At 43.3% G+C, this 20,596-nt stretch overlaps 1 protein-coding gene across 1 annotated transcript; it reads right to left on the reverse strand.

Moving 5' to 3' along the window:
* Nucleotides 1-2,333: 2,333 nt before the first annotated feature.
* zpax4 (zona pellucida protein AX 4) lies at nucleotides 2,334-20,227 on the reverse strand. Its single transcript, XM_084178522.1, has 19 exons — nucleotides 19,502-20,227; nucleotides 18,974-19,026; nucleotides 18,786-18,875; nucleotides 17,872-17,996; nucleotides 17,514-17,657; nucleotides 17,299-17,367; nucleotides 16,812-17,012; nucleotides 16,456-16,552; nucleotides 15,962-16,179; nucleotides 13,801-13,954; nucleotides 13,147-13,343; nucleotides 12,812-12,929; nucleotides 12,374-12,579; nucleotides 12,074-12,191; nucleotides 3,573-3,742; nucleotides 3,232-3,329; nucleotides 2,983-3,128; nucleotides 2,782-2,828; nucleotides 2,334-2,509 (listed from the first exon to the last, which is right to left on the reverse strand). The coding sequence occupies exons 1-18, from the start codon at nucleotides 19,522-19,524 to the stop codon at nucleotides 2,794-2,796; spliced, it is 2,262 nt and encodes a 753-aa protein (XP_084034648.1). The 5' UTR covers nucleotides 19,525-20,227; the 3' UTR covers nucleotides 2,334-2,509; nucleotides 2,782-2,793.
* Nucleotides 20,228-20,596: the final 369 nt, after the last annotated feature.

A 20,596-nucleotide genomic window follows, 5' to 3' on the forward strand; every position in this document is an offset into this window, starting at 1 on the left:
TGGAACAATATGTTGCCCAGCAGGCTGATGAGCTCACCATGGAGCCTGCTGACATCATCAACGTGCTATGCAAGACCAATGAGGGTATGTGGACCAAACAATGGAAATTTATTTTCAGTACAACATTCCTACTGAATTGTCAAGCATCTTATTGGAAGACTTACAGTGCATTCGGAAAGTATTCAGACCCCTTGACTTTTTCCCCCCAAAAAATACGTTACAGCCTTATTCTGAAATGGATTACCCCATAATGACAAAGCAAAAACCTGTTTTTTTGAAAGTTCAGCAAATGTATCAAAGATAAAAAACATGAATACCTTATTTATATAAGTATTCAGACCCTTTGCTATGAGACTCGATATTGAGCTCAGGTGCATCCTGTTTCTATTGATCATCCTTGAGATGTTTCTACTACTTTATTGCAGTCCACCTGTGGTAAATTCAATTGATTGGACATGATTTGGAAAGGCACACACACACACACCTGTCTATATAAGGTCTCACAGTTGACAGTGCATGTCAGAGCATGAGGTCGAAGGAATTGTCCGTAGAGCTCCGAGACAGGATTGTGTCAAGGCACAGATCTGGGGAAGGGTACCAAAACATTTCTGCAGCATTGAAGGTCCCCAAGAACACAGTGGCCTCCATCATTCTTAAATGGAAGAAGTTTGGAACCACCAAATGGGCCAAACTGAGCAATCGGGGGAGAAGGGCCTTGGTCAGGGAGGTGAATAAGAACCCCTATGGGTCACTTTGACAGAGCTCCAGAGTTCCTCTGTGGAGATGGGAGAACCTTCCAGAAGGACAACCATCTCTGCAGCACTCCACCAATCAGGTCTTTATGGTAGAGTGTCCAGACAGAAGCCACTCCTCAGTAAAAGGCACATGACAGCCCACTTGGAGTTTGCCAAAAGGCACCTAAAGGAATCTCAGACCATGAAACAAGATTCTCTGGTCTGATGAAACCAAGATTGGCCTGGATGCCAAATGTCATGTCTGGAGGAAACCAGGCACCCATCCCTACGGTGAAGCATGGTGGTGGCAGCATCATGCTGTGGGGATGTTTTTCAGCAGCAGGGATTGGGAGACTAGTCAGGATTGAGGGAAAGATGAACGGAGCAAAGTACAGAGAGATCCTTGATGAAAACCTGCTCCAGAGCGCTCAGGACCTCAGACTGGGGTGAAGGTTCACCTTCCAACAGGACAACGACCCTAAGCACATAACCTAGACAACGCAGGAGTGGCTTCGGCACAAGTCTCTGAATGAACCCGATCAAACATCTCTGGAGAGACCTGAAAATAGCTGTGCAGCAACGCTCCCCGTCCAACCTGACAGAGCTTGAGAGGATCTGCAGAGAAGAATGGGAGAAACTCCCCAAATACAGGTGTGCCAACATTGTAGCATCATACCCAAGAAGACTCGAGGCTGTAATCTCTGCCAAAGGTGCTTCAACCAAGCACTGAGTAAAGGGTCTGAATACTTTATAAATGTAATATTTAAGTTTCTTATTTTGTATAAATTAGCAAAGAATTCTAAAAACCTGTTTTTGCTTTGTCATTATGGGGTATTGCGTATAGATTGATGAGGGGGGGAAAATAATTTAATCCATTTTTGAATAAGGATGTAACGTTACATTTTTTGGGGGGAAAAGTCAAGGGGTCTGAATACTTTCTGAAACACTGTACAATGTGAAAACCTTTTCCATGAATCAAAATGTAATCTCCCTCTGTTAACTATATTTTGTCATCACAGTACATTGTATTTTTTCCCCCTTCATGACTACCGGTATGCCCTGCGTCCCTCAGATTGGTACAAGGGGATGCGTCTGTCTGACGGGGAGAAGGGTTGGTTCCCTAGCAGAAGCGTGGTGGAGATAACCAACGAGCATCTGAGGAGAAGGAACCTTCGGGAGCAGTACCGCATCGCTCAAGCTGCAGCTAAAGTCACAAAGAACTAACTACCTGCATAGTTTAATGTGCGTCCCAAATCGCACCCTATTCCCTACATAGTGCTCTAGTTTGGAGAAATGTCCAATGGGTCCTTGTCAAAAGTAGTGCACTATAAAAGGTATTACAGTGCTATTTGGGACATACCCTGTGTCAAACCAAGGATTTCTCTAACCCTCTTTTTCTTGTTTTTACAAACTTTTTTTTTACCCACAGAGCTTCATCTCAAGTGCATCATATATATATACTTTTGTAGCTGTAATGGTTAAACTAGTAGTGCTATACTACTCTTACCTACACCTGCTGCCAAATGCTCCCCATCCACTGTTTGATGTACTGTATTGATGGAAATCTTTCCTAGACAAAATCAATCAATAACCATGTTTATATGCACAATTATTTTATTAGACAGACATTACGTGTCATGATGTTGTATAAGGCTGGGCTGTGACTCTGGCCCAAATCAGGGCCAGCCCAGTATACGACGATAATGCCAGGACCCCCCGGCATCATGGTGACCAGGTTTATTATAGGTACGGGTACACCTCAGAGGACAGGGGGCCTGCAAATACAATACAACACACAAACAAGATAAATAGTCACTAAATGTCCTATCATAGGTATTTGCCTCTCTTTCCAATGCCTTCAAGGTATCAAAGCTGTGTACAATAGTAGTTGTATTAATTATTGAAATTATTGGGGGAAATTATTTTTAAGTCAACATTAAATATGTTTCCAGAGAAAATGTTCAAATAAAAAGTTGCACAATAGTAAAAGACAGCAATGCTTAAACAGTGTAAAGTGCAAAGACTGAACTGTGAGACATTTACATACCTGCTACTGATGTCAACCTCCAGCTGGTAGCCCATTACGTTTTCTTCCTATAGAGATTCAGAGGACAAGTGGTTGAAAACGCAATCGTAGCCATATCTGAATAGAGGCATTAAACAGCCAGTATTGGCAAACGTTGCAGATAGAAATGTCAAGAATAGAGCTGACATTACTCCTTATTCTGTTCAGAGGGATGAAGCTCACCTCTGATGAAGGGGTGTTGCTGGGCCCATGGGTGATGGTGGTGGGAGCGAGAGGCTCGGCTGTGGGGCCAGGCAGGGAGGGCCCGGGGCTGGTAGATTGTAAGGGTACGGGTCCCATTCGCTGGGTGGATGCAACCAATTGGGATGCTATGAATGAATGAATGAATGAATGAAGCCAAGCAATCAAAAACAGACTGAGTGGAAATATTGGAATGTGGTTGCAAAAGGTGGAGAAAAAAAAAAATCTCACCTAAAGTGGGGATATGGGGAGCTAAGGGTCTTCAGATCTATGGGGACTTTGGGCCGATACCGGACCTCATTGGTGTACACCAGGTCACCTTCCTCTAGCTGGGTAGAAAAGAGAGTCATCGGGTGTCGTAGAGAGAATAGCATGCAAAACAACGGTACAAGAGCAGAGGTTCTTCAACTCCTCCCTTCATCGAACCCTATCCCATGACACCAATCAAAAAGTAAATGTTCCATTTAGTCAGATCTAACTCGCAACAAAAGACCTACAAAACTAATATGGTACTTCTGAACAGATGCAATCAAAGTTGCTGATACTGTAGAGTCTAGATGCGGTCCACTCACAGTTGTGGAGGTGCCACAGGAGTCGAGAGAAAAGCTGTACAGAGCCCTGGCTCCATCAGTCTCTATGGGAACACAGGAGGGATCCAGCAGGGACGTTAGTCGGGGGTTGACGGCTGAAGAAACACTGGATATATCCACCACCACCACCATCCTGCTGTCTGGTAGACACACTGCAGGGAGAGAGAAGGGAAGAGCATCCAGACTTCAGAAAAGCAAAAGGATCACCGTAGTAATAGAATTGCATTTATTTTTGGAGGACCACTTTCTAAACTCCTGTGAGCACTGATAACATGTCTTTAAGGAGCCACAGACTTATTTGACTTCAGTCAATATACAGTGTTATCACTAGTGATAATATAGACTGAAGTCAAAGAGAAATCTAATAATATTTAAAAGACGAAGAAAAAAAAGTATGGCCCGCATCCGGCCCGCCGGGGACTTCAATCCGGCCTGCGAGACACCTTTTAAATGTAGTTAATATTATTATATTTCAGTTACGATTTTGGCCCTAAAATTACTCATTCCATTATCTACAAACAACCTCCAATAGATGGCGCTGTAGCCTTGCAACGCGCTCTGTATTTGGGCCTACAGTCAGATTCAGAATGCGCTCAGTCATCAAAGCCACTTCATTGCTTGACGACTTTTGACATGAAAAATGAGTGCTGCGAAAATGAGAAAAGTAGACTGAATGTCATGTGTTTAAAGAAGAATGGACAGCAAAATACGTTTTTTACTAATATTGAACATAAGGCTGATATGCCAAGAAAGTGTTGCTGTTTTTAAGGAATATAAATCTCAATCTTTATTTTTCAAGCAAGCATGCTAAAAATGTGTTAAAGCTGGAAAATGTCAAAGTGGTTGTAAAACTTGTTAACTTTATATGGGCAAGGGGGCTTAACCATGGTCAGTTCATTCAGCTGCTCAATGACACAGAGGCAGAGCACCAGGACTTGTTGTACCATTCTGGATTACTGCAACTCGCTGTTTGCTGGGCTCCCTGCCTGTGCCATTAAACCCCTACAACTCATCCAGAATGCCGCAGCCCGTCTGGTGTTCAACCTTCCCAAGTTCTCTCACGTCACCCCGCTCCTCCGCACACTACACTGGCTTCCAGTTGAAGCTCGCATCTGCTACAAGACCATGGTGCTTGCCTACGGAGCTGTGAGGGGAACGGCACCTCCGTACCTTCAGGCTCTGATCAGTCCCTACACCCAAACGAGGGCATTGCGTTCATCCACCACTGGCCTGCTGGCCCCCCAACCTCTGCGGAAGCACAGTTCCTACTCAGCCCAGTCATAACTGTTCACTGCTCTGGCACCCCAATGGTGGAACAAGCTCCCTCACGACACCAGGACAGCAGAGTCACTCACCACCTTCCGGAGACACTTGAAACCCCACCTCTTTAAGGAATACCTGGGATAGGATAAAGTAATCCTTCTACCCCCCACTTACCACACCCCCAAAAAAATTTTTTAATAATAATATTGTAAAGTGGTTATCCCACTGGCTATAAGGTGAATGCACCAATTTGTAAGTCGCTCTGGATAAGAGCGTCTGCTAAATGACGTAAATGCAAATTCAAATGAGAGGGAAGATAGGCATTTTCCTTCATACGGTTGGTAAAGCTGACGACTTCTCCGAGTTGAAAGACACAGACTGGCTGGATGACTTTGCTTTCGGTGTGGACATATTGGGGCATCTGAACGATCTAAAAGGGAAACTGCAGGGAAATTGTGTTTTTGTGCATGAACTGTATTCCAACATGAAAGCATTCAAGGCCAAACTTATGTTGTTCTCCAGACAAATGAGCAGCCGGTCTCGCTCATTTTCCGACACTGGCCGCACTGAACGCGACCACATCGCAGTGCCGCACTGAGACATACAGTAGCACTTTGATAGACCTGCATGCTGAGTTTTCCCACAGCTTCTCAGACTTCACCAAGACTGAGCTGGAGCTTGTATCACGCCCCCTGTCTTTCGACAGTGAGAAAGCACCACCAGACACACAATTGGAGCTCATCGATACCCAATGTGACAGTGCTTTGAAGGAGAAGTACAAAACAGCAACAATAGACCAGTTCTATGGTTCACTGAATGAAACAAAGTTTCCAAACATTAAAAAGCATTCCCAAAGGATGCTTGTTTTATCCGGGTCCACATAGGTGTGTGAACAAACGTTCTCAGTCATTAATTATAACAAATCCTGTCACCACTTGTCAGCTGTTCTGAGAATCTCTACATTAAAGATGACACCAGACTTTGATGCCCTTGCCAAGAGAGATGACCAGACCCATTGTTCACATCAAAACTCGAATATCCGTGACTGGGGTAGGCAAGCATTATACTTTTTCATGGTGATGGTTATGCAGTGAGAATTATCCAGCAAAGCACTTGGATACAGGTAATAACTAAATCAGTCAGATTTGGGCTGAGGTGATTGGATAACTGTAAATATGTCTCACAATGAAGATGAGAATTTCTCCTTAATATGCTTTCAAAAACAGACCATTCCAAATTAAACGGATGCACTTACCATATGTTTTACTCAAATTTTAGAATCATAAAAAAATTAATAATTACACATTAGCTGTTACATTTTGCATGTCTGCAGTCATATAATATCTGTTTTTAAGTTTACATAGTGACTAAGTTTGATTGTACTTTATAAGGGTAGAGATGCAGGATCTGTGCGTGTGTCTGTGATGTTATAAATTATATAAATTGTGTGAAAATTGTGAAAAATGTGCTCACAAAAAACAAGGGTAGAGATGGTACAAGGGTAGAATTGTTCTGCAAGCATATGTCCACCTACAGTACACTAGTAGTTGCGGGTTAATGTGAAAATGAATAAAGGCTTCACATGTTTTGTCACACATATAGTATGTGGCCCTTCACTTGGTTTCAAAAACTCAATATATGATCACTATGCAAGGGTTCTCCACAAATAAGAGGGGTGCTGCGCAATGTTCCCTCTAAACTGAGCTCCCCTCGGACTGCCATGCAGATGAAATTTCAGCCCGGAATTGTGCTCGAATCAACGCAATATTAGCCACTTTTAATGTAACATACCGAAACAAAATGAACTCTGCAAAACTAACTGTGCAAGAGGTTTTCTGGTAGGCAGAGTGCATTGGAGTAAGATTCTATTGCATTGACATGCACGACTCCGAGCCAATTTATGCTTGATCTGAAAATATGGTCGAATATATGAATTCAGGCTGTAACACAACAACATTTAGAATAAGTGAAGGGGTATGAATACTTTCTAAAGGCACTGTATGCTTATGGGTGTTTTATTTAATCATAACCTTAGAAAGTGCTGTCCATTTAGTTGTTTGGCTTCGAAACAACATCCACAACGACCATGTTTCCACTCAGTTTTAACATGTTGTTGAACTTCTTTCTTCAAATTGATCATCACAGTGAGCTGAGTTTTAAAAGCATGATACTGTTTTGATGATGAGTGTTTGATGCGATTTTCGAGTGCATTTGCATTGATGTCGGAGTGGTTAGAGGGACAATAGAGTGCTGAGTACCAGGCCATTAGCAACCTGATAGTTTTTAACGAGTTCGGTACTGAACGCATGTCCAGAGTGCTTGTGGTCCTCTGTAGCTCAATTGGTAGAGCATGGCACTTGTAACGCCAGGGTAGTGGGTTCGATCCCCGGGACCACCCATACGTAAAAATGTATGCGCACATGACTGTAAGTCGCTTTGGATAAAAGCGTCTGCTAAATGGCTTATTATTATTATTATTATTATTAATTGTTAGATACTACTGCACTGTTGGAGCTAGCACAAGCATTTTGCTACACCTGCAATAACATCTGCTAAATATGTGCACGTGACCAATAAAATGTGATTTGATTTAATGTTTGACAGTTTACTAAACTGATTTAGAACCACAAAGACAACAAGAGCACTGCCTCCGCTATTCCAGCACCATTTTAACATAAACATCAAATCAACTAGGCTATATATGCTTAGTTTAATACAGTGAAAACAAACTTAAAACGTACTACGCCAGGACAACCTACAGTTGAGCTCAGCTCAACGCTGATTGGCTACATGTCATAGTATTTTGGTCCAGACAGCATCAGATCCATGGGCTACACATACTGAGACAGAGGGCCGCTGTTTCCCCTCGCTCGGATGAGTGCTCCGGTGAGATTCAGCCACTTGCGAATTGAAGGAAAGTTATGAAAACACAGAGAAACTAAATAAATTACTTTATAATTTAAAATGTTTCTATTGGTCAAATATTTGGGGAAGCCTGGCTTCCCTTGGCTTCCATGAATACACACCACTGCTGTGGAGTTTGTTAGGATCAAATGAAATAAGAAAGGAGCAAAGCCCAGCTAAAAAGTTATAGGAAAACCCATCTCAGTCTTCTGAAAACCTAACCCTGGGATAGGGTTTTATTTCTCTGCGGGACAATTACAGAATTTGTTTTATGCAAAAGATACCAGAATGGCTTTCCAAAAGGTGTTGAGTGTTCCTGACTGGTCTAGTCCTGACTCAGTTCTGCTTAAGAAAAACCAGAGACAAGGTTTAAATATCGCTGATATTTAAACCTTGACCTGATCCCCAAACAGATTTACTGAGCCTGAGCAATTTTAAAAAATACAATTAAAAATATATATATTTTCCCTAAGAGTTGTGTAAAGTTGGTAGAATCTTAATGAAAATGATTCACAGCTGTAATGGCTGCCAAAGGTGCTTCCACCAAGTATTAACTCAGAGGGGTGGAGACTTATCCAATTTTTCACATAACTTTTTCATTTTGAAGATATGAAATAAAATATAATGTAATCCCTTTTTCAATTACATTTTTAGACAACAAAATGTGAAAGTTGTCCAAGGGGGTGTAGACTTTCTATAGGCACTCTAGTTTATAGAGCCGCTGAACAAACGCCTCTCCCCTATTTGACCTAGATAGTTTGTGTGTATTTATTGATATGTAGGCTACGTGTGCCTTTTTTAAATTGATGTAGTCTGTCCTTGAGCTGTTCTTGTCTATTAATGTTCTGTATTATGTCACGTTTCATGTTTTGTGTGGAACCCAAGAAGAGCAGCTGCTGCTTTCGCAACAGCTAATGGGGATCCTAATAAAATACCAAATACCCATGTTAGTGGGCAAATGGACATCGTCAAATCAAAACCCAACCTTAATTTCCCCATTGTGACGCACGGATGTTCCAAACTCAGTTTTAAAACGAGACTGACTTTATTACCAAAATTATCCTATTTACACTTCGTAGTCAATTTTGACACTAGAATAACTACTTCTGACTCATATCAACGCCACATAGGACATTTTCAAAGGGATTTTCAAAGATATCCATATCTAATCTCATACAGTTTGTTGATCACACATTCTATACCAACCCACTGGTTGGGGTTTCAGTGGGATTGGTACTGGATAGGTCGATAGAATTTTCCCTCATGCCTCTCTGAATTGTTGCAGACTTCATGTCTGTGAAAGAGATGCCCATGTAGTGAATTGTGCATAGGCCTATCAAATTTGTGACTGTCTGAAGAGTCACAACAGCTCAAAAAGAGGAACACATTATTTTATAGGCTAGGGGTTCCCTGTAGGGTTTATTAACTGCATTTGGGTCCCGTGTGCAGTCCAGCAGTGTCAATTATGCATGCATTTTGAATTTATGGCGACTTTATGCAAAGTAAATACACCGGGCTTCCATGCAACAACCTGCTAGGATAATGTGCTATTAAATGTTTTGCTAATCTGCTGCTGTGCATGTTGTGTATTTTGTGAAATTGCATTATTTGTTATTTTATTAGGATCCCCATTAGCTGTTGCAAAAGCAGCGGATACTCTTCCTGTGACATTGTGGGAAAATGTAATTTCCTGGGTCTTGTCATTTTATTTTTTGGGAAATGTGTAGTGTTCCCGGGACAGTCCAGGGATCCCGGTTACCCATGTTAATCCCTAGGGGGCGGTTAGGTCAGGTAGGTTACCCGGCCTGTCTAAGAGCTAATTTATGCTTGATCTGAAAATGTGGTGGGAGGTGGAGTATGGATGGTGTGACGCGAATGCGGAGCCTCCAGAGGCACACAGAGACCAAATTGAGCTCCGTACCACATCGCCGTGCACCGCTCACATTTTGTTACAATGCGCAGGGCTCCGTATAACTCCGCATTGACATGATTGATTGATGGTAGGTGAGGGCGGGAGTTCCTGTATAAACACAAACTCACTTAACTTCTTTATGCCCCTTTTCAAGACTATGCTAGCAGCTAGTTACCGACCGGAACATTAAGCTATCCAAGACCATCAACACAAACAGACAGTACAGCTACAAGTAGTGAGTGGAGTTCCAAACGGACCTGTGATGAAATGTTTTCCACACACACACTCAGCTACGTGTAGCCTACTTGGACAGGGCGTCCCCATATTTCCCAGTCTCCCACACCAAATAGCCTGAAGCCACAGGGCTCTTCTCGCAGGCTCTATTTCCCTACATGGGAGCATTGCGAACCGTAGGTGGGGATTTTTGCCCTGGCTACATGTACTGTACAATGAACAATAACACTGCAGCTTTTCGGCACGTTTTGTTATTTCTGTATAACAAAACAAAAAAACAACAACGAAGTTGCCTCTTTTTAGGAAAACATGTCGGTTTACCCCAATTAGTGGGCGTGGTCGATTCCATATTATTATGCGAATACCGGCTGGAACTATTGGCAGTATGATGCTACAGTAACTGTGGCATTCCAAACACAAAAACCAACAAAAACACAAACCACAGCGGAATATAATGTGGATAATACCATGTGGGAGGATGACGTGCTTCTTTTGAGCCTACAATGAAGAAAATCGGCACGGCATTGTAAGAGGAGATCCTCCCGCAGTTTATAATCCTTAGCGTATTATATACAGTGCATTCGGAAAGTATTCAGACCCCTTGACTTTTTCCACATTGTTACACTACAGCCTTATTCTAAAATATATATATATATATTTAAATATTCCCTCAATATCCCATAATGACAAAGCAAAAACTGGTTTGAAATTTTTGCAAATGTATTACAAATAAAATGGAAATATCACATTTACATTAGTTTTCAGACCCTTGTCGAAGCACCTTTGGCAGTGATTATAGCCTCGAGTCTTCTTGGGTATGAAGCTACAAGCTTGGCACACCTGTATTTGGGGAGTTTATCCCATTCTTCTCTGCAGATCCTCTCAAGCTCTGTCAGGTTGGATGGGGAGCGTCACTGCACAGCTATTTTCAGGTCTCTCCAGAGGAGATGTTCGATCGGGTTCAAGTCCGGGCTCTGGCTGGGCCACTCAAGGACATTCAGAGACTTGTCCCAAAGCTACTGCTGCGTTGTCTTGGCTTTGTGCTTAGGGTCATTGTCCTGTTGGAAGGTGAACCTTCCTGGAGCAGGTTTTTATCAAGGATCTCAATGTACTTTGCTCCGTTCATCTTTCCCTCGATCCTGACTAGTCTCCAAGTCCCTGCCGCTGAAAAACATCCCTACAGCATGATGCTGCCACCACGCTTCACCGTAGGGATGATGCCAGGTTTCCTCCAGATGTGACACTTGGCATTCAGGCCAAAGAGTTCAATCTTGGTTTCATCATACCAGAGAATCTTGTTTCTCATGGTCTGAGAGTGCTTTAGGTGCCTTTTGGCAAACTCCAAGCGGGCTGTCATGCGCCTTTTACTGAGGAGTGGCTTCCGTCTGGCCACTCTACCATAAAGGCCTGATTGGTGGAGTGCTGCAGAGATGGTTGTCCTTCTGGAAGGTTCTCCCATCTCCACAGAGGAACTCTGGAGCTCTGTCAGAGTGCCCATCGGGTTCTTGGTCACCTCCCTGACTAAGGCCCTTCTCCCCCGATTGCTCAGTCTGGCCGGGCGGCCAGCTCTAGGAAGAGTCTTGGTGGTTCCAAACTTCTTCCATTTAAGAATGATGGAGGCCACTGTGTTCTTAGGGACCTTCAAAGCTGCAGACATTTTCGGGTACCCTTCCCCAGATCTGTGCCTCGACACAATTCTGTCTCGGAGCTCTACAGACAATTGCGTCGACCTCATGGCTTGGTTTTTGCTCTGGCATGCACTGTCAAGTGTGGGACCTTATTTAGACAGGTGTGTGCCTTTCCAAATCATGTCCAATCAATTTAATTTACCACAGGTGGACTCCAATCAAGTTGTAGAAACATCAAGGACTATCAATGGAATCAAGATGCAGCTAAGCTCAATTTCGAGTCTCATAGCAAAGGGTCTGAATACTTAGGTAAATAAGGTATTTTTTTAAAATTTGTAATACATGTCTAAAAACCTGTTTTCGCTTTGTCATTATGGGGTATTGTGTATAGATTGATGAGGAAAAAAATGTATTTAATCAATTTTAGAATAAGGCTGTAACGTAACAAAATGTGGAAAGTCAAGGGGTCTGAATACTTTCCGAATGCACTGTATAATATGGATGCATGTAGAATGGTACCGTAAATGCATTGGTTGTTTTACCCAGTAGTTCCTTCACAAGGAAGACACAGCGCTGGGTGAAGGTGTGCTCCTCTATGGCCGTCTCTCTGTCCTCCACTGTCACTCTCACAGTTACCACCAGCCCCTGCAAAGTCAGACCCTGACAGAGAGACAGAGACGGAGAGCAAGAGCAAAAACGAGGAGCAGGCTGGGATCAAGAGATGAAGGCTAAATATGGGTATAGAGCCACTTTGATTCGATATTGTTATACCCCCTATAGAAACATACATTGCCACCCATAACAAATAGAACCCAACAGCTAAACTGGCTTAGTCCGCTCACCTCGTAGGCCATGCCAAGGCCGTAAAGAGGGATCACCACACTGAAGTAGTCCTGCCTGGACTCCAGGGCGTAGTCGCCCAACTCCACCAGCTCCCAGTCAAGCCTGCGACCGCCCACGTACACCTCCCACTGGGTGTCCATGTTTCCGTAGTGCAGCTGCAGACGCACCCCTTTATCGGAGCACCCCCCCTCCACTCTGGGCAGGACTGCGGACGGATGGGTTAGAAGGTTTGATGGATGGATAGACATAATTCAAGTCAGGCAATAGTTTCAGGTGTTAGCCTATCTTACAGCAGCCTACCTTTTGAGTTTCATTTAACCGTATAAGCTCACAGAGGGGCTAACACAGGCAAGGTGCACAATGTTATCATCATCCAGGATAACATTGAAAGCAGAATTTCCTGTGCTTGTATGGGAACGCATGCGATTTATACATACCAACATCCTGTATGACAGCCTCCACGGTGGCAGGGTAGTGATACAGGTCAGAGTGGGGGGAGATGGAAAGGGTAAAGGTCACTGCCAGACTGTACCTCCTGTACCCCTGCCCGAGATACTATAGGACCAGAGACAGGAGGATATCAGTGAAAAAGATGTAGTCTAAGGTCATAGCTTTAGTATTGAACATTCATGTGGATGTTAGCCATGCTTAGCATAGACAAGTTCCCTTACACACACACACAGAGCAGTTTCACTGTTTCTTCTTCTCATATATGAACTGCTTCAGTGTTTCTAGTATCACACTGACTGGTACTAACATGCTGCACCCTCACCTTCTGAGAGACCAGACGGTGTGAGAAGGGGGTCTTCAGTAGGTAGGCATGGGTCCCATTGGGGAAGGGGACCTGTGAGAGGTAAACCCCTACCTGCTCTGCCATGGACTGGTCCCCCACGGTGATGTTGGACAGAGACACGTCAGGGGGGAACAAGCCCAGAGACACAGAGAACTGTCCCTCAGAGGGATTGGTTTCTGCAGGAGGAAGAACAGTCATAACTTACAGGATGGAATGTTCTCTCATTAACATGTTGGTGGACGTTAACCTGGTTCCAGATCCGTTTGTGCAGTCTTGCCAACTCCTATGCTCATGTCGTTGTCAGACGACGACCATAGGAGTTGGCAAGACGTCAAACATGGATGAGCACACCCTGATGCAGAGTTTCCCCAAACTTGGTCCTGTCCTGGCGTCCCGTCCCCCGGGTGCAAGTTTTGGCACTACGCAGCGTCCCGTCCCCCGGGTGCAAGTTTTGGCACTACGCAGCTGATGCAAATAGTAAAAGCTTGATGATTACTTGGTTATTTGAGTCAGCCAGAACCGAGTTTGGGAAACTTTGTCCTAATGGAGGCTCTTAAGTGAAACGTTGGCCAAAGCGACAGAATGGAGATATGCAACTTTCTTTTTAATTTGTATAATATGACAACTACTTGCCGTTGATAAGGATCGGTGTCTGAGGCAGATGGATGATTGAAAGGGGTCTAAAGGAGCGGTATTCAGTGTGGGCCCACTGAGAATCCTCCCACTGGTGCATGTAGAACAGGTCAATGAAATAGGACTGGGAGTACTGGCCATCCACCACCTGGCTCTGAGGGAGAGTGTATTGGTTAAGGCAACATCAATTAAATCAATGGCATTATGAAAACCATAATATGAAGCTGCAGCTCCAAGGAGACAAATCAAAGGAAGAGGCTGGGACACATACAGTGCTGCTTGAAAGGATGTGAAGCCTTCAGGGCTGGTCATTATTTTGCTATAAAATATTAAAATAAAGAAAATCCTTATCTAAATCCCAATTTGTAACAAAGACATTCCAAGTAAATGACAGAAACAAAAAAGTATATCTTCATTGTTTATTTAACAAAAGTGGTTTATTTTACAGAAACTCCATTTTGTGCAACACATATGTGAACCCCTTCAGTCAATAGCTTGCTTGTGGCACCTCCATTAGCCACGATAACTTGGACTAAACATCTCCTATAGCCAGTAATCAGTCTGACATTTGTTTTGAGGGATTCTTGCTCACTCCTCCTTACAGAACTCAGCCAATTGAGTGAGGTTTGAGGGGTGTCTGGCATGAACTGCCCACTTCATGTCCTGCCACAGCATCTCGATTAGATTTAGGTCAGGACTGACTTGGCCAATCCAAAACACAAATCTTTCTCCTGAGCCATTCTTTGGTAGATTTGGTTGAATGTTTTGGGTCGTTGTCTTGTTGGAAGACCCGTTTTCGGCCCAGCTTTAGCTCCTTGACTGATGGCCTGACGTTCTCTTCAAGAATCTCCTGGTGTACCTCAGAATTCATGGTTCCCTTAATGATGTGGAGTCGTCCAGATCCAGAGGAGGAAAAGCAGCCCCAGATCTTGACATTCCCCCCACCATGCTTGACTGTTGGGATACGTTTTTTTTTGGTGGTAGGCAGTGTTGGGTTCTCGCCAAACATAGCAGTGTTCATTAGGACCAAAAAGGTCAATTTTGGACTCACCGGTCCAGAGAATGGACTTCCAGAAACCTTCAGGTTTGTCCAGGTGGTCTGGCAAAGTTAAGACGGGCAGTTTGGTTCTTTTTTGACAGCAGAGGCTTCTTCCTAGCAACCCTCCCATAAATGGCATTTCGATTCAGCGTTCTTATTGTTGAAGCATGCACAGTTACCGGAGATGCACCAAGGGAGGTCTGCAAATCTCTAGATGTTATGTTTGGGTTGGCTTTTACCTGATTTATTATTGTTCTTGTTGCTCTTGGGGATATTTTGGAAGGGCGTCCACTAGGCCGAGTTGCTGTCATGTTAAATGCTCTCCATTTGTAAATTATTTGCCTCACAGTGGACTGATGGAGCTCAAATATTTTTTAGATGAGTTTATAGCCTTCCCCAGACCGATGTGCTCTCACTACCCTCGTCCTGATGTCATCTGATCTCATTTCCTCTCGGCATGGTGTGCTTTGCATTCACCTGGATGGGTCACACCAAACTGACCAGGTTTCTTATCTCTATTTATCAGAGTCCTGCCCAAACTCTTTCCTAACGATCTCTCCTTTGATTGGTTCATTTGGTAGCTAATTATTTACCCACCTGATTCTACTACCTACTTGATTTAACCAATGCAACTTGGGGTTCACTTATCTTTATTTTTGCACCTGCACTAATTCCTTTTTAATTTTGTTTTTCTACTATGGTATTGGTAAATATAAACCTGTTATGTCAGATCAAAAATGTTCTGATTAAATGAAGATTTCATGGTAAAAACTGAAAACATCTAATTGCACAAGGGGTTCACATACTTTCAAGCAAGCACTGTATGCTGCTTCTGAGTGTTTTATTCCCCACCAAATTCACAAAGTTTTGACTTCACAGAAGCGTTTGTCAGGTGCGCATGTCACCTACTCACACTTCAAGGAGACAAATCAAGCCACCCATTTCTTCACTAAAATAGTTGATACAATGAATTATTGGAGAATCATAAAATAATCAATACTTCACTGACATACCAACTGTATTTGTTTGGAAATTAACTAAGTGCAGTTCATGATTAAAACTGGGATAAGAACCAAAAACCAACTGTGACATTAAAGATCCATCTCCTTCTGTCTGTAATACCTTGATGTAGCCACCTTCTGCACCAAATGGAATCCTGATCTCCACAGCTCCATCCTGTTCCTGCACGTCATATCCTCTCTGACGGGCCACACAGTCGCTCAGGTAACGTCCCTCCACGCCCACCCTCAGACCCCTGTCTCTGAAGGGGGGCTGCACCAGGGGGGACAGCACCTTGGGGAACCTCCACAGAACATGCTTCCCATCCATGGAGGCCTTGTCTGGAGAAGAAAGAGGAGGGGGTAAGAAGGTACTAAAACTGCTGTAGAGGCAAATTAGACCTGATCCCAGATCGGTTTGTGCGGTCTTGCCAACTCTTATGGTTATGGCCAGCTGTGTTTGGCGTGACAATGATCATAGATGTTGGCAAGACCACACAAACAGATCTGGGACCAGGTTAGAGGCAAATGGGGTTATGTTAACATATTATGCATTCAGTTACATTAATGAAATTCAGTTATGAACCAACTATTTTCCAATTATCAAAAGAGACGTACTTGTGGTGCAAGCAACCGAGGTGTCCACTCTTATAAGTGTCCAGTGGTGTTTGTAAAGAATGGTGGCACTGACCACCTCCACCTCGATGCCTTTCTCCTGAAACAGTTAGAAAAGGTTTCACATTACTTAGCCAAGCAGAACCGAGTCGAGCTGCACTGGACAGTTGCTGGAACTGCACTGGAGAGGACATTGTGAAAATATCCAAGCCAGAACAGCATGGTTTAGGTTATCACAATAGTGTGAAAAGGGCATTGGTTTCTCTGACCAGTAATCCATAGGAAATAGAGCAAAGCAAACTGACCTAAAACACTATTGATAGACCAATGGAAACAGATCTACAGCCCTGCAGTCTGACCTGTAGGATATAGGCGAGGCGGGAGCCATAGGCACAGCGCAACAGAACACGTGTCTCTGTGGTGTTGATGTGGTAGCCCAGGAGATGGGCCATCTCTACAGGCAGGGTCTTCTCTTTCATATAGGGGCTCCCATCACTCCCCTGCTGGTCACCTGGCACCCGGAACACCACACGCCACTCCCTCAGACCCTCCCCCGACCACTGGAGAGAGATTACAAGGTATTAACAAAGAACTCAAAAAGGCATTGAAAGAGGTGGCTATGGGAAACAACAAAACTATTGAATTGTATGAAAAACGTATGCACTTACTAACTGTAAGTTGCTCTGGATAAGAGCGTCTGCTAAATGACTAAAATGTAAATGAATTTTACATTTGGGCTACAGATAAAACATACATCTACAAGATGTGTATTTGATCCCAGTGGATAGCACTTGAAAGCATGAATGGCCCGCTCGTTGGCCTCTGTGTGAGAAAGGGAATACCTACCACAGGTGGGGGTGTCATCCATTCCAGACCCTTGTTGTTGGCAGGAGGGACCTCTTTCATGGCAGACACCTAATATTGGAAGATAAAGAATTGAACAACGATATACAAATACATTCTATCCCTAATGAATAGAGTAAATCACGTCAGGTGACAATAAATCAAAAAAGGTACAGTCAGTCACATATAGCTCATTGTAAGTTAAAAGTTTCCATGACCTCCATATAGTTCTCCTCACAGACTATCTCCCGGGGTTTCCAGGGCTGGCGCAAAGGGCAGGTCAGCTGGAGAGGGTAGGAGGTCTCCTCACCGTCAACATCTCTGTTCACAAACCACACCAGCAGTCGAAAAGCAGTGTCTTTCTGAAGAACATAATATAGCAGGAGGCATACTAACGAAAATGCTAAAATGTAGAAACTGACTCATGCACATATGCTAACTTTGTTCACACTTGAATTATTAGGAACCCTTAGAAGAAAAACAGGTGTGACACTCGCTCACAACTAAAAGTTGATGGTTTTTGTTCTTTGGAGGCTCCTCCCTATTCGTTACGAATCCCCAAACTGTAGTAATCACCTCATTGTCTACATGACAGGCCAGGTAAGAGGCACGGAGGACCAGGTCCCCCCAGGAGTCCAGCACCATGGTGTAGCCACACTCTGCTGCCCCCTGGCCTGAGAGGGTGTGGACACCACTGCTGTCTGGTTGGTTGGGGGAGAAAGAAAGAAAGTTGTTAAAGTTGATGCCAGAATCTAAATAAGAGCTGCAAGGTATCCAGTTCATGGAATTCACATTTCTATGACCTGTTCATGTGATGCAGTGATACAAGCCTCATACTAGGTAGCTACAGTTTGAAACAGCAGTGATATGTGAATGCTTCCATACAGCCTCTACACAGTAGGTAGTGTAAAGCATAGCATAGAGAATTTACGACCAACCTTTACTTGGCGACGCTTCCTCAATTCCCAACTTGGAAGACAACACGTCTTCTAAACTTTAATGTCTAGTTGCAGGGTGTTAGCTTTAATTTAGAAAATGTTCCGTTATTAAATTAATGTTTTGCTCCGTGAAGTAATCCAACAATATGTACGCTGCCATCTTGTCTATTTAAAATCTTCTCTCAGTGATTGAGACAGGTGGGTGTCCACCCCAAAGTGCTGCATGTCAGGATGATACTCACCTGTCTCGATCAATGAGAAGATTTGAAATAAACAAGATGGCAGCATACATTGTTGGATTACTTCATGGAGAAAAAAATATTTTTATCATGGAGCATTTTCTAAATTCAAACGAACCCCCTGCAACTAGACATGGAAGTTTAGAAGACGTGTTGTCTCACAAGTCGGGAATTGAGGAAGTATCGCAGAGTAAAGGTTGGTCAAATTCTGTGTTATGCTTTACACTACCTACTGTGTAACGGCTGTATGGAAGCATTCACATATCACCCCTATTTCAAAGTGTAGTTACATACTAGGCATCATCTCACTCACCTTCAACATCAAACCGAAACTTCTGACCAAGGAGGCTTGACTTGACTGACAGCCAGAAGTGGCGATCCTGACACTCAGTTCTGAACATTCCTTCACAAAATAAAGAGGATGTCATATACTTTGTACACTGTAGGTAGTCACTGGTTATGAAGTGACTAGAGAGGGATGCCGGTTTGATACCAACTTACCAATGGGTATGGTGTCGGTAGCATAGATGGGAAGTAGGCAAAGCAAAAGTACACTAAAAATAAAAGAAGTCAGTCACAGCACACACGTTAATTCCTTGGGCATGACACCAGGGGTGTAATCATTACCGTGATTCTGTTGCAAAATATTTTGTCTATTGCAAAACGTTTTGCAACAAACCATTTACTCTAAACGAAAAGCAAACGAGAGTTTATTGGACAAATTCGGTAAGTCCCTCCCAGTTTTGTTATGTTTGCTCTGGGGTGTATTCATTCCACAGATTCTGTTACAAAACGTTTCTTAAACTGAAGCAAACGAAACGGGGAAGGACCTACCTGATTTTGTCCAACAGAAGCTAGTTTTGCTCTGTTTGGTTCTTAAACAGTAAACGGTTTTAGTAATGAATACACCCATGAAATACAGCAACTGTTACAACAGTCAAATCTGAATACACCAACTACACTTCAAAGCTTTGGACAAAACAATGACATTCGTAGGCCTAATATCATTTAAAAACCAAAGCAGCTCACCAGAGAACTCTTTCAACTTTCATGATTGTGATTTCATAAACAACAAGGTTCTTGTGTATTTGTAAAGTTTAACTTATAATTCCAAAAATCGTTTTTTCTTTCAGATTCGTTGTACTCTTGAATCAGGCACATTGTCTTATCAGCCGCCATTTTGACTTGGTAGGGACCACACACCTGGCAGGTGAATCAACAATTAGCCTAATTGCACAGGCTATGTATCTACATGGTCCTCTGTAGCTCAGCTGGTAGAGCACAGCGCTTGAAACGCCACGTTAGCTTCGTTATCATGTGGATGCTAACAAGCTAGCATGCATGCTCACGTAACAGCCATTGTCAGCCAATCCAGTAGAGGTTGGAAGCTATGGTGAGCTTCGATTGGTCACTCGCATCGCGATATCCCGGAGTATTTGGATAAAGTTAAGCTTTTCCCAACTTTAGTTCCGCCCTCGCCCATGGCGCTTCCCCCGCGGTCCTACCATTGAAAGTGAATGGCCGCGTCATAGTATAATGTCCAATTTCCACATAACACGATAATTTGGATAGCCACGGTAGCTTCGCCCTCATCTAGACAATCCTTTAGGGGTTGGAAGAATAAGTGAGTTGAGATTGGTCAATAGCCTGCGATGTCAGAGTATTTGCGAAAACGTATTATTAGATTAAATTAAACACTTCAGAGGTGCGTTCAATTCGCTTGAATGTTTGCTACGTTGCGGAACGGTTTGTACTGAATGACACGTTTCCCCAGAAATGCGGGGGTGTATTCATTACGCTGATTCTGTTGCTAAACGCGTCGTCTGTTGCAAAGCGTTTTGCAACAGAAACCGTTTACTCCAAACTCTTGAGTTATGTTTTGTTCTTAAACGTAAGTTGTAGTTCAATCGTGTCTCCTCAAAAAATAAGCAGCTGGAAGAAGTTGGAACGAACCCCGCGGACTTCACTTCATTTTAGAGCATGGAATAATCGATAATTTATGCGCAGCTTGTGCCAAACACTTCAGACTATTCAGATTGGAAAGGCAACGCATGGAAACCATACAAATGAAATTAACTAGCTACAACTTCCGTTTAAAAACCCACTTTGAAGAGCGTTTGAGTA

Source organism: Coregonus lavaretus, assembly GCF_964263955.1.
Source record: "Coregonus lavaretus genome assembly, chromosome: 15".
In the NCBI taxonomy this organism is placed as follows: Eukaryota; Metazoa; Chordata; class Actinopteri; order Salmoniformes; family Salmonidae; genus Coregonus; species Coregonus lavaretus.

Coding starts and splice junctions, on each gene's coding strand:
- zpax4 (XM_084178522.1), bottom strand. CDS start 19,524: ATGAAAGTTGAAAGAGTTCTCTG. Junction 3,743..12,073: donor CCTTGTGAAGGAACTACTGG/GTAAAACAACCA, acceptor CTCTCCCTGCAG/TGTGTCTACCAGACAGCAGG. Junction 3,129..3,231: donor TCCCCATATCCCCACTTTAG/GTGAGATTTTTT, acceptor ATTCATTCATAG/CATCCCAATTGGTTGCATCC.